The sequence below is a fragment of the Cinclus cinclus genome, chromosome 29 (assembly GCF_963662255.1).
Source record: "Cinclus cinclus chromosome 29, bCinCin1.1, whole genome shotgun sequence".
Lineage (NCBI taxonomy): Eukaryota > Metazoa > Chordata > Aves > Passeriformes > Cinclidae > Cinclus > Cinclus cinclus.
In genome coordinates, this window is record NC_085074.1 from 4,957,952 (window position 1) to 4,972,835 (window position 14,884).

The 14,884-nt window shown below is 44.1% G+C and overlaps 1 protein-coding gene across 1 annotated transcript; it reads right to left on the reverse strand.

The window, feature by feature from the left end:
• Positions 1-672: 672 nt before the first annotated feature.
• On the reverse strand, positions 673-9,175 carry POLB (DNA polymerase beta). The gene is made up of 14 exons (XM_062510450.1): positions 9,093-9,175; positions 8,958-9,015; positions 8,817-8,883; positions 8,219-8,293; positions 7,661-7,719; positions 6,886-6,935; positions 6,407-6,458; positions 5,369-5,423; positions 5,210-5,282; positions 4,677-4,747; positions 3,880-3,966; positions 3,504-3,568; positions 2,825-2,964; positions 673-2,207 (listed from the first exon to the last, which is right to left on the reverse strand). The coding sequence occupies exons 1-14, from the start codon at positions 9,151-9,153 to the stop codon at positions 2,113-2,115; spliced, it is 1,008 nt and encodes a 335-aa protein (XP_062366434.1). The 5' UTR covers positions 9,154-9,175; the 3' UTR covers positions 673-2,112.
• Between the last annotated feature and the right edge of the window lie 5,709 nt (positions 9,176-14,884).

The window sequence follows — 14,884 nt, forward strand, 5'->3', positions numbered from 1 at the left end:
CTGCCAGCCCCGTTTGGAGCTTCTGCACAGACGAACCCTTTAAGGACCCTATACCCCTGAATCAAAGGAAAGAGGCGCACCCAATCTTAAGGTAGGACTCGGTAACTGGGACAAAACCAAACACTAACAGAAGGGTGCAGAAAGTGTCACTGACAAAGCCCAACTGTTACTCTTCACATAAATAAGGTTGTCTATGCACCCAAGTAAGACTACAGTATATGCCCCATTATGCAGATTCCCTGTGACAAGGTTCACAGCTATTGCCTCCCATGATTACCAAAAATCTTGCAGTCTAGTACAAGTCTAGAACAAAAGCCAGTCAACTGAAATCTAGGGAGCAGAGAGAGAAAGGAGAGGGGGAAAAAAAAAAAAAAAAAAAGACACTATATACATTTATATAGTTCACAAAAAACAAGGTCTCAAGAAACCTTTTTTTTTTTTTTCCCCCACATAGAAGATTTCAGAGTATTATGTTAAGAGACTGCAAAGCTAACAAATTCTGTCTCAAGGCCCAAGACAAAGTAGTCTTCTGGGCTACCTGTTGGAGAATGCATTAGTGTAATGCTGTGTGCTGCCCAGGAAACATCTGTAAACATGGTAAATGTGTTACTGCTTTTTGATCTTCTAAAATTACAGCTAATAAAATAGTAATCAAATGCCATTACACATTCATGATGGAATATTCCATTTATTTATTCCCACTGATTACTGAAGAAAATACTAAATACATTAGCTATATATATTTTTACATCGAGGCATCAAAATACTTCATATAGTACCAAGTTAACTTCTAGTTACCTTGCATACTACTGGCATGCATTAGCACCAGGGAACACTCCCAGAAAAATAATTAAAACTTCCAACAAGAAAAATGGAAGAAAATAAATGAATAAGTAAGAACATTAGCCTATAATCTCTATTACTAAGATTGATCAACTCTCCTACCAGAACAAATTAAAATTGTAGTTGTTCTGCAGGCTTAAGTGAGATAAAAATAAGAAGTAGTATTATGTCTGTTTCATGATTCAGGTTCTAGTTAGGCAGTCTGACTATACAAAATCCTCTCTGCCCTCACAGGCACTGATAAAGAATCTAAGCATTAAGAAACCAAGAGAAGTATTATATAGGTAGCATTAGTCAATTTGACTATCTACAAAAGTCTCCTCTTTTCAAGCTTGCAGTTCTGTAATACAGTTGCCTTACTGCTACAAGGTATTCAAACACAGTAGCAGCAATTCCATGCTCATGCTCTGTTAACACATGGAAGCTAGTAGTTTACTACTTTGAAGTTTTGAGTTAACCAACAGAATCCTTATCCCAAATACATGCATTCTTGAAGAGATCTCATCTCACATCCAAAATACTCACTACCTTTCCCAAGAATTAAAGGGGAGGTATAAGATTTGACAGGTTTGCATATAAAAAAAGGGCAGACTGAATCTACAGGAGTGGTAGCAGTGCATCAATTAATCAGACCAAGCTGAACAAAACACAGAGCACTGCAATCAGTAGTACTACAACATATCTAGCAACAAAATTCACAGGTCACATGCAACAAGAGAATGGCTACCTTAAGCATACAGCCCATAATGAAAGATTTTAGAAGTAAGTACACAGGAAGAACTCATCATGAGCTTCAACACTGCACCAAGACACTTAACACAGGTATGAGGAGATACAGACAGTAGTTGAAATTGGTACTCTTTAGCAGTACTTCATGATAAAGCCCACTCTTTCATTCTGGTATCTACATACATATCAGATACAAAGAGAGATGCTGGATGCCTCATCCCCGGAAGCATTCGAGGTCAGATTAGACTGAGTTCTAAGCAATCTTCTCTAGTCAAAGATGGCCCTGCTCATGGCAGGGGGACTAGACTACATGACATATAGGGGTCCCTAGCAACCCAAATTATTCTGTGACTCTATGAAAATGAAATCTCACAGGATTTATCTTCCGGCATATTCTGTTCAAGTGCCACAGATGTGCTTTAAACATCAGTAATACACAGTTTCTCAAGTAACATCCGAATTAAGACAATGTACTTTCACATGTTCATAAGAAGCTGTGAAAACATTCTCTCTAGGCTACAAACCTAGACAAGCAGTTAGTTATTCACTCCGATCCTTTGGCTCTCGGTATTTCCACTGGATATAGTCAAAGATGTCTTTTTCACATTCTACTGGCAGGGCCTCACCAGCAACTCCTGCAAGCAAATTACATAGGCTATTTGAAAGGTGGAAAGTCTGTACCATTCAGAAATGACAAATGCATTGCAAGATTAAGACAAAACTGCTGTAGATAAAAGAACTAAAAAACCCACCCATTCTGGGTGGACCTCCCCACCCTCTGTGAAATTTTCAGTGTTTACATACTGATTCTTATTTAGTCTCAAAGGAAATAAGGTAAGGAATTAACTTTGGGCCCATGTAGTTATGTAGTTCAATAAATTTATAATTGTGTGTGGCTATATATAGTCACCTCTCCTCCAAAGCAAAGCAACTGAAGGACATGACATACCCTGTGAAAGGAGTAAGATACCAAATATGTGCTGTGCATGGTACAGAAAAAAAAATCTAAGTCAGTAAGACATTAAGTAGATTAGGAGGCCCAGAGAAAACTTCGTGCCACAGAGCTGCCTATATGTAAACAGGCTGCCCCTTCTTGCTGTAATGGTGCCCAATACAAAAGAAAGGACACTGAAAAATATCACAAACTACAGCATTTATCAGAAGTATTTCCAAAACACTGCAACCAAGTGAAGGAGATCACACAAAGTGCATAACTAGAAAGAATACTCATAGTGCAAAAGCCCAGACTGACCAGTAACACCCAAGCGGCGTATCGTATATTCATTAATTGTGAAGCCCATTTCCAGGGCGTGAGTTCTCATATTCTTATTGAATATATCACTTCCTGTGAAATACAGTACACCACAGTAATACTGATCTTTTGGGATAAGCCTGGAATAAAAAAGTAGAAGTGCAGACTTAGAACAAATAACTAAGAAGTAAAAAGCCATTTAGAATTCAGTCATTCAGATACATGTAGGTTTACTTTGTCTTTATGTGTCCACATTCTGCAGTCTACATTCTGCAACTCCACACATTTTATTTTCCCATCCATTATATAGTGAAAGGAACTGCATATGAAATAAAGGTTCAGCATATCTACCCTTAATCAGAAGTTACTGCTGTTAAGCCCCTATCTGGTTATGGTGCTTGCACTCCTGATGAGAATCAGCATCAAACCAGGATAAAAAAAGGACACAATTCTGAATCTGAATAGAATACCATGATTTGAAGCACAGGATCATTGCTAATAACCTGTTAGCTACTGACAGTTGCCCAGTAGCTGCCACTCTGTAAAGGCATTAGAAACCTAGTAAATGCCACATTCTGAACATGGAAGAAGAGATCTGAATGCAAAAATTGATGCAAATGCCTACTCTGTAGCAGACAGCTAAACTAGGAGTGTGGGTGGGGGGTTTTGATGCATGTACCGGATATCAATCCTCCGATGTGGATAGGCTGTTCCATCTTCTTTATCTGGCAGCTGACAGACACCCTGTGAGGAAGTAATGCAAGTGAGAAATTCAGATGCAATTGAACAGATGTGAGCACAATCTTTACCTCCCCCACCCCTAAACAACCTCTAAATAATCCTCAGTCATCCTGGAAAGCAAAGTTAAATCCCTGCTGAATTGAGTAAGTATTTTACTAGAACAGCCAGATACCAGAATACAGCGCATCACTATTTTACATTGTTATGAGAACTGTTGTTCAATGTAGCATACAACTGCTTCTTAAATTTTTATTGTACCATGAAGGATTACAGGACTCCTCCACAACATCCTTCAGCACCAAAAAAGCACTTACCATGAATTTTGTGTCACCTTTAGATAGCATATCTGTGACAAAGCGGACTTTTTCTAGTTGTTCTACAACCTGATGCAAAAGTTTTGACTAGGAACAATGATAAAAAGAAGAAATTACTTCATAAATAACAAGAATATCTTACCTATTTACTAGTCAGAGGCTCCTGTAAGTACAGGACATGATCATAATTTTATGTACTATCCTACATAAAATTTGACCCAAACAGAAAAAGATGTAACAATAATACTGGGGAAAAGCTATTAAAATTACAGTTGTGCAACATAAAAACAATTTCCACCAATACCCCGTGTGAGATTGCCTTTAGATGGAAATGACAAATCTAATTCACCTTTTAAACAATGAATCTATAGAAGGAACACACACACACAAAAAGCCGCTATCATTAATACTACTTCAGAGTTAGTTCCAGAAGATTACAAGGGCAGCAGGACAGCTTCCTAGCATCTAAATTATTATGGCTACATAAAGAGATAATCTACCATCTAGCTTTACAGTTCTGCATTATAAAAGCACATGAATTCAAGTGGGTGGGGGAAATATGTGTGAAAGGAAGAGGAAGGACAGAAGGGTAAAAATAAGCATTGTGACTAGTTCTGCAAGAGAAATGCAACATAATACATGGACTGGAGAAGTAATTGTAACTCCTCAAAATAAACATGGTGATTCCAAGAGAAAAGTTCAATACTACAGTAAATACAAAACCAGAAAAAGCTGCAATACAAGTCTGAGACTATATGCAATGTACAGTACTGATCCACAGCATCTGTGAAACACACTTGTTTGGATGATTCAGATGTGAAACTGGGATGGGTTAGCAGAACATCCATATCGCCGCTTGACTCTGCACCTAGGCAAAAAAGAAGGAAAGAAAAATCCTCTGTATGTGGCAATGCATATGAAGGTTGGTGAACATACATCTTACCTCTTCTTGTAAATGTACTTTTCTAGCAGAAAATGGTCACTATTTGAGATATTAGCAAACAAAAAATAATCTTAAAGTAAAAGAAGCTTGTTTTTTCATCAAAAAGTTTATGTTCCCCATACTTAAGAAAATACCCAAGAATTTCTCGCTCTACTCTATAGCAATGAAGCACAAATGTTAATATAAAACCAAAACACATTACAACATACTACTCTTTATGGGGGAAGGGTGGAGAAACAAGGATTTATGTGGGTGTCTCATCACTGAACTAGCTAGTCAAGACAATACGAACAGGAAAGGCCAGGTTCCAGCACAGACTCTGTCAAGAAGAACAACAACATACATAGTTATCCCAAAATAAAAATAACAGGATCACAGAGTACCGACCTCGCCTAAAACTGCCACAGACTGTAGCAATATAGTTTGGGTCCAGCTTCTTTATCTCTTTGAGCACAATTTCCTATGTAAAAAGGAAAGGAGCATGTTTAAAGTGTCATTCATTCACTGGCCATCAGTACCTTGCATTCTTAACAATGAGATTCTCACCTGCATTTGCAGCATTTCTTCCCTTGGGATTCTCTTCTCAAAATCTTCAAAGTATCTGCAAATATAAAAATAGAAGTATCTGAAAGAGTGGCAGGGGCAGCATCTTAAAATTTGAGTCAATTAAATGTATATCAGAGGGAAGAATACTAACTTACACTACTGTCACATCACAAAAAGCTCCTGACTCTCATCAAACATCTCAGAGAACGTCTTGCAAAGTGACAGTAAAAACTCACAACTGCGAGCTTGACCATGCTCAGAACACGGTCTCAATGTTTCCACTGTATAAAAAGAGCTGCTATGAGGTGGGCAGAGTATTACCATATAACCAATTGCTTAATATTTACACGGCCCTCTGAAAATACAAAACATTCCTGACAAAACTCAGCCCACCAGCGAGCAGGAGGAACAGGTCCGTCAACCATCGTCAGAGGTGACCTATGTTGGAAGGAGCTAAATGGAAGCTCACAACTCAAATACAGCTCCAGATATACTTGCCTTTCACTGTAAAACTCAGATTGTCACCATGCTGCTTGACTTTGGAGAAAAAGATGGCAAGTGAAACACCATTTGGCTTTATTTGGTTCACTTGCAACTTCTGACAAACATAGCTATTGTTCTTCCAGAGCTACCACACCGAAGAGACACGCAACAAACAGCATTTAAGCTGATGAATACTGAGAGACAAACACATTCTGTGCAGCATTCTCAAGCTGAGACATGCAAAAGTCTTATCCTGTTCACAGCACATAAAAAAACAGCCCGGGCCACTTCCATGCAGATTGTGAAGAAACAACACCACAACCTTGCTAAAGTGATTCTCCGGAGATGAGCTAACTAGAAAGTCACTTGATATTAACTTCCCTCTGAACGGAGACCAAGCCTTCCAACCCCAGTGAAACAAAAGTTCTAAATAACTAATGAAAAGCATGTAGAGCCCAGCAAGAAGAGAACCTTACTCGGTCTGTGTAACCTTACATTACATCCTGGTGACTGAAGGATTGAAAACACCAAGCACTTGTACCCAAGAAAGCTTACTTCAACCCTATTCGCTGGTGATGGGTCAGCTTGTGCTCAATTCTTCTTAGATCTAGAAAAAAAAATCCAAACAAAATAGTTAACCGAGGAGTAAAAATCTTACACTAAGTTTCCACCGATGCAAAGATGATGCACGTAAAGAACAGGTAACAATAATACAGCCTCAAAGCAGGCAATTTCAAACTACCAACACAACAGCTGATAGGATGACTATAAATGCACAGAGCACTTCTGACAGAGACTTAAAAAAACACCAAAGAGCCAAAATCCTCATTATCTTCCATTTTACCTGCATGTACTTTACTTCTGTTACGTATGAAACGCCTTAAGCCTGTGTACTAGCTTTAGCATCTTACACTCCCTCCTCAAAGCCTAGGGCATATATTCTACCACAGTACCACTGTAGAAGAGGCATCTTGACAGGAAAAAAAAATAATTCCTGGAGTGAGCGTGAACCAAGGCCCCATATTTACAAGTACCTTCTAAAGTCTTAATTCCTTCCTCGACAAACTTCCTAGCAGCAGCAGGACTGCAACGAGACAAGGCAATGTGGCATCAGGAACAGCAAGAATCTTACAACACTGAACAGGACATTTGAATTATAAATAACTGTCTAGGTTCTTAAAGGCCAAGACTGAGGTCGCTTGTGATGCTTACATCTTTTCAGCATACTAATTTTCAGCTTATGCTTTCAGTCAGCAGATATCCAAAGCTTGGCCTGCACATTTTTTAGCATTGATGTAACTATACAGGGATGTATAATCGTAAAAAATTAAATAAATCACACCAAATAGGCAATAATGCTTCGGACAATAATACCAAATGCATGATAACACTGCAGCAGAGTTCTGATGGACTTTTTCATTTGCTTGTTTTTGTTTTGTTGCCCACTTCGAGGCTCTTGTTCCTTCTTCTACAAAAACCCTGAGGGCAGACTCTCACTTTCACTTTGGACTTTCAGGGTTCCATTCTTGACCCGCATCTCTCTCCTTCCCCTCTCAGCTTGCACACAGGACCTTCCCAATTCCACTCCTGTACCACAAAGTCTGTAACTCATGATTCTGCAAACCCTTTTGTCTCATTCAATCCTGTAATCACAACTAGTGTGTGTGTGTGTCAGTTGTGGATATTACATCATCAGCTCAGGCTCATTCTCTTCATTATGTTAAATCACCCAAATTCTGCTCATAAGTCTATCAAATGAACAGGACAAGGGAAAAAGAATACCCAAAAAACAGCCCAAGAAACTTTTACCCAATGCCAGTGACTCGTGTCAGGAGATTGATAGAAGCACTTGTATCATCTTGTCGAATCTACAAAAACAAAACAAAACAATGCAACCCAAATACTTATTTACTCCATTTGCAATAAACAAACAAAAAGAAGCCTTGAGAAGATAGAACAGCTTAGTCAGATTCTGGTTTGGAGGTTCACTGTAAATCACGCAAAATGGTACCAAGGGTAGTACAGAGTATCACAATAACACCACCCACAGCTATCCTGAAAACTGCCCAGCTAGCCATGCTAAGGCAAACAGCAGGCCTAAAGCACAAAACTCCATGGCCTTCTGGCAACAGAATTTCACTCCTGACAGAAGACCTGCACGTGCTGATTATGTTAGCTAAAATATTTCCATAAATAGACAGTTTTGAGGCTTTGACTAAGCTTCTCAAGTCTTGATTTCTGCTTACCAAACACTCTTGTGTTTACCCTCCTAACACTCTCCAGGACAACAACAGAAATGTGCAAAGCAAGCAGAGTACCTTGCAAGTTAACCTACTGAGAAACACAGAACAAGAGACAGAAACCCACCTTTTCCAATTTGCGTAGTTTTCCAGTGGATAAGAACTCATCTATCTTTTCAGCTATTTTAGCACCTACTCCATCCTAAATATTGGGGGGTGAGTACAAACAAGTTAACTTCAAAATCACTTGAAGTCATTATACGTGGGATGAAAACTACCTAGAATTTAAAGTCCAGAAAGAACTATGGGGCAACCAAGACCACTTGGTTCTTTTACTGGACCATAAAAGAGTACAAGAATTCAAAGGTAAAATATAAATGGCATAGACACTGTAATGCAAGGGCTATATCAAGTTACCCCGAAGCAGTAAGTTTGAACAAGGGTTTGATTCTTACTGCTCAAGATCTCTGAATTAACAAAGGAGTAAGAGAGCAAAGGGGGAAGATATTTTTACAGGCAAGACACTCAGATGGAATGCCCAGTTCCATCTCTGAAACCCCCACAGTGGGCACACTTCGTCCCTGCCCCGAACTCCGGCTCGGGTACCGGAAAGGGGCGCTGGCAGAAGCGGGGCTCTCCTCACGCTTCCCAGAAACCCCCGGCAGTTCGTCCCCGCTCCGGCTGCCCCAGATCCTCCAGCCGGCAACCCGGGCGTGAGCACCTACCAGCTTCTTGGCTTCAGCCCCGCTCCGTATCTTGCTCGGATACCGAGAAATGACCGAGGCCGCTTTCCTGCGAAACAGTGCCGATCAACGCCCGAGCGGGCCGGGGCCCGGGCCGGGGGCGCGGCGGGAGGGAGGCGGTACCTGTACGCGTTGTACTTGTGGATGGCCCGGTTCACGTTGCGCTCGTAGTTGGCCAGTTCTGCAGGAGAACCGCGGTGAGAGCAGCCGGGCCGTGGCCCTTCCCACCCACAGAACCGACCAAGCGCACACACCTACCGGTGAGGAAGTCGGTGATGCCCTCGTTGGGGCTCTCCTGGGGAGCTTTGCGCTTGCTCATGGCCGGCACCGGCAGCGAGGGCCCGCGGGAACTTCCGGCGGCAGGAAGGCGCTTCCGGCAGTGACGTCACGGCTCGTCCGCTGCCGGTGCGCGGCGGAGCCGCGGCTGCGCTGCTGAACGTCAGTCTCCCGCCTCACAGGCCCTCTTCACGGCTTGATATCATCGTAGCTCTCTTTTGGCACAAGCAGCCAAGTATGATTGGCTTCAGGTGCCATCACCTTGAAGTTATTAGATAGTGCATTAAGTGAAAAAGCTGCTCCACGTGCTTAGATCTAGCTTTGGCTTCAATCTGGATTGAAGTAATGTGTAGAAATGCATCTCCTTTTTCACTGTGAGAACAGTCAGGCATTGGAACAGGTTGTGCAGAGAGCAGTTAAGCAGTCCCCATCCTTGGAGGTTTTCAGACCAGGCTGGATACAGCCCTGAGCAACATGGCCTAACGTAATACCTAATCCTGCAGTACCTGGATTAAAAACTATCTGAGGTCACTTCTAGCACAAATAATTGTATTCTGACAATGTATTGTGATAGAACTACTCTTAGTAAGAATCTACCAGCATTTCTCTTTGAAGGTTCATCATCACTTACTTCCTTAGACAAAATACCCTCAACTGGTATCTGATAATTTACAAGCAAGTTTGCATTTGAAACAAAAAAGTCCTGGATGCTGATCCCTATTGCTGGTCCATGAGAGCATCTGACAGGTCAGATTTCAAACTTTGATTTGACAGGGAACTGGTTTTTTCCTTCTCGTGAATAGGATCATTGGCTTGGAATGGGCCAAGCCACTCCACATTTTCCATCTAGGAAAAGAGTTAGGGAACTGTTTGAAAAGCTAGTCCTGGAGGTAGACAGCGTGGCTCAGTATTGCTGTGTGGAAATAGAAGAATATCTCTTCTGATTTTTCTCTCATCTTTCTTGCACAGCTGTTTTTGTATTCCTGACTTGCATTCACATCGGGGCCGTGTGGCTTGGAGCTCAGGAGCCGGATCTGTTACTTACCCACATCAGATTGGTCTGCACTGGTGCAGGAGGTGAACTACAGGGTGACTTGGGAGCTCGGAAACAAGGAGAAGAAGCTCTTTTGTCTCTCTGCAAAACGATTTGGCTCCATCCGGGCATTAATTTAGGGAACTAACACTTCATCTTTAACGTTCTGTGCTCTGCCATCATCGCTGTGAGCCCTGAAAGCCTCCTGAGCTGTTCTATACAGGCCTAACTTGTTTGGTCAAAAAAATCTTATTTTTGTTTGTTAAAAAAAAATGTTATTACTGTGTGCAAACTCAGGGAGAAGTTTTTATTCAACATCTCTCAGTGGGACATTAAAGCTCCACTTTCCCTTTTCTTGAACAGTCTGAGACACAGTATTACTTTATATCATTTTTATTACAGGAGTTTTTAACTTTTTGAAGAACCAGAAAGACTGTTTGTGCATATGTGTGTCACTAAGATCCATCTTCTCTCCAATGTAGGATGGAAAAAAAGGCTGCAGAGCTTCCTGCAAGGGGCTGTAAGTGCAAATAAAGAGGAGCCAGAGGTTTAGTTCCTATGAATTAGTATTTCTTAAAAGAACCCGATGGATTTCATTATACCAAAACCAGTATTAATAGAAGACTGAACTCGGGCATCATGATGGTCTCCTTGGGTTTAAAAAGCTTTAATGGCTTTAAAAGACATTTATATCAGACCTGGTTTATTTTTATTACCCTTTCATTAAAAAAAAAAAAAAAAAAAAAAAAAGCCCTGATCCATCACTGCTGCTGTGATGTGTGACAAAAGCCCATCTTCCCTCCATTTGGAACAGGTGAGAGATGGAACTAAACCCCAAAGGATTTTCTGATAACCCATTGTGAGTTTTATTGGGAATTCTCTGCCAAGTCTAATCAATTGTTCTTGAATGTGGCCGTGAGGGGAGAGGAACATGCCAGTCCAGATCTGCAAGCATGCAGTGCCAGAAGGAGAACCCTTGAAATGTAAAGTGGGATTTATTCAACTGACTCACAGGTGTGCACTGTGCCCAGGTCCTCTGTACAAATCCTGGGCGGGGAGAAGCCAGAACTGCACATTCCTTGTGATATGAATTCAGTTTTGGGGAGGTTAAATAAAAATGAGATGCCAGTGAGGGAATTGCTTCTGCATGTAAATATTTTTGTCCTAAAGGAGCCCTGCCCAGTCTGACTGCTGCCCAGTGCTGCTCCCTGACTGTACCCTCTCTTGGTGAGTCTCTGTCCTGCTGGCTGTGCCTTTCTGTCTCCATCCCTGTGCTGCTCCTTGCCCGTCTTTGCCCTCCTGAGCACATGCCATGGTAGTTTCCTCTGTGGGTCCTTGTTTCCCTCTTTGTCTCTGTATCCCTCAGTCCTTGCTCAAGTCCTTGTCCGGGGGGCAGGAGGTCGGGGGGAGTTCTTGTCAGGCCCAGCAGGTCTGCTTTTTCTTGCTGACATTTCAGTTTTCAGAGGATGAGGGGTTTTTGAGTTCTGGTGTCTGCTGTCTTGTTGGTCAGCACCACCTTGGTGATGCAGTCCTGGAAGCTCCCAGTGGCCATCCAGAAAAGCCTTTGCTGGTATTGCCAGACATCAGTGCCGAGGACACATGTTGGCTTTGTGCTGAGCAGTTTCACGTGGCAAATGCAGAAGAAAGCCTGGATCTATTTGCTGATGACACCTGTATTGGTGTTCCTTTCTTGTCCTGCATGTCCAACCTCCTGTTCCTCTTCTCGGCTTCACTGCCTCTTGTCCTTTGTTTTATTTTAATGAATAAATCCTTTCCAATATTTATTTAGCAAATGTTGCTCAATCCCTCTCCCTGTTCCACCCTGCTTCTGTCTGCCAGCCTGCCTACATCTTTATCTTTCTTTCTTCCTCTCCTTTTCCCTTTGTCCTGCACCGTGACAGTATTTTTGTCCCTTTCACTGTCCCTTTGCCTGTACCTGTATGCACCTGCTGTCCAGCACTCCTTACTTACTGTACCTTCCTTTGGTAAGCCTCTGTCCTCCCCGAGTTGGCAACGGTGCTGTCTGCACCGCGCCAGCCCACTCGCCAGCAAAATCAGGCCCTCCGCCCGCCGAAATTGCTGCGCTTGCCCGTGTCGTCCCGCATCGATGCTACAGCCTGCCTCCACGCCTCAACACAACGCAATGCTGCAGGGGCTCGCTGCTCCGCACAATTGCGCCATTCCGCTCCCCTGCATGGCTGACCATGCATGTGTCACTGTGTTTTCCGGAGTTGCTGCGTCGGTCCGTCGATACTCATGGGAGCCGCCATATTTGACAGGAAGTACGGGGCAGCAAGGGGCCACCATAATTACGGAAGCACGTGGTGGAGAAGCGCCACCATTTTGACAGGAAGCACGTGGCAGCACGGCCGCCGCCATATTTGACCAAAACCACGTTGGCTGCACGGGGGCCACCATATTTGATTGGAAGCACATGGCAGCAAGGGTGCTGCCATTTTGACAAAAAGCACGTCGCAGCACGGGCGCCGCCATATTTGACTGAAAGCACGTGGTGGCATGGGCGCCACCATATTAGACGAAAGCACGGGGGAAATGGGTGTCACCATATACACTGGAAAAACGTGACAGAACAGGGGATCGCCATATTTTACCGTAAATCAGTGCCGTAGGAGAGCCACTGGGCTGCAATGCGGTGCCGCCCCACCCGCCTATAACGCCATGCTCCCCCGGGTTGCTGCTGCCGCCCTGGTCATCAGCTCGACCTGCAAAATCACATTCGCTCGCTCCGCTGCCACACCGAAACGCCCTGCCCTGGCTGCCCGCCTCTTAACCTCATTGCATCGTTCCGACTCCCGGACCTGCCCATTCGCATTATCCCGGCGGCCCACTGGTGTGCATTATTCTGGTCCCGTGTGCAGCGGCAGCCATGAGATGCTGCACATCACAGCTGAAAGTCTGGGAGCCGCCATATTAGCAGTTATGACGTACAGAGCATGGGGGCCACCATATTGGATAGGGAGGACGTGGGTTAGCGATAGGGGTATGGACTGGCTTAGGCGGCTAGGGTAAAGGGTTAGAGTTAAGGTTAGGACACTCATGAGGCTGACGGATAGGATTTTGGGTGACGCTAAGGATGAGTATGAGGGTGAGGTTAAGGGTTAGAGTTTGCTCACACTGGATTTTTGCCTACAAAAAATTCCAGACGGTCGAGGATTTCTCCCAGACCAAAGCTGCCCCCTCCTCCAAACCTGGCTGCCATCGGAGGCCCAAACATGCCCTAAAAATTGTTGTCTGCATTGTGGGCTCTTGAGTTTGGCTTCTTGGGGAAAAGTGCCTCCTTTCGGAGCCAACTTGCCTGCGGCCTGTCTTGGGCTTTTGCCAACAAAAATTCCAGAAGGACGAGGATTTCTCCCAGACCAAAGCTGCCCCCTCCTCCAAACCTGGCTGGCATCGGAGGCCCAAACGCGCCCTACAAAATGACATCTGCATTGTGGGTTCTTGAGTTTACCTTGTTGGGGAAAAGTGCCTCCTTTTGGAGTCAACTTGCCTAACATGCCTGCGTCCCGTCCTGGGCTTTTGCCTACAAAAATTCCAGAAGGACGAGGATTTCTCCCAGACCAAAGCTGCCCCCTCCTCCAAACCTGGCTGCCATCGGAGGCCCAAACGCGCCCTACAAAATGACATCTGCATTGTGGGTTCTTGAGTTTGCCTTGTTGGGGAAAAGTGCCTCCTTTCGAAGCCGACTTGCCTGCGGCCTGTCTTGGGCTTTTGCCTACAAAAATTCCATAAGGACGAGGATTTCTCCCAGACCAAAGCTGCCCCCTCCTCCAAACCTGGCTGCCATCGGAGGCCCAAACGCGCCCTACAAAATGACATCTGCATTGTGGGCTCTTGAGTTTACCTTGTTGGGGAAAAGTGCCTCCTTTTGGAGTCAACTTGCCTAACATGCCTGCGTCCCGTCCTGGGCTTTTGCCTACAAAAATTCCAGAAGGATGAGGATTTCTCCCAGACCAAAGCTGCCCCCTCCTCCAAACCTGACTGCCATCGGAGGCCCAAACGCGCCCTACAAAATGACATCTGCCAAGTGAGTTCTTGAGTTTGGCTTCTTGGGGGAAAGTGCCTCCTTTCAAAGCCAACTTGCCTAACATGCCTGTCTTGGGCTTTTGCCTACAAAAATTCCAGAAGGACGAGGATTTCTCCCAGACCAAAGCTGCCCCCTCCTCCAAACCTGGCTGCCATCGGAGGCCCAAACGCGCCCCACAAAATGACATCTGCATTTAGGGCTCTTGAGTTTGGCTTCTTGGGGAAAAGTGCCTCCTTTCAAAGCCAACTTGCCTGCGGCCCATGCAGGGCTTTTGCCTACAAAAATTCCATAAGGACGAGGATTTCTCCCAGACCAAAGCTGCCCCCTCCTCCAAACCTGGCTGCCATCGGAGGCCCAAACGCGCCCTACAAAATGACACCTGCCAAGTGGGCTCTTGAGTTTGGCTTCTTGGGGAAAAGTGCCTCCTTTCAAAGCCAACTTGCCTGCGTCCCGTCCCGGGCTTTTGCTACAAAAATTCCATAAGGACGAGGATTTCTCCCAGACCAAAGCTGCCCCCGCCTCCAAACCTGGCTGCCATCGGAGGCCCAAACGTGCCCTACAAAATGACATCTGCCAAGTGGGCTCTTCAGTTTGGCTTCTTGGGGAAAAGTGCCTCCTTTCGAAGCCAACTTGCCTGCGGCCCGTCCTGGGCTTTTGCCTACAAAAATTCCAGAAGGACGAGGATTTCTCTCAGAC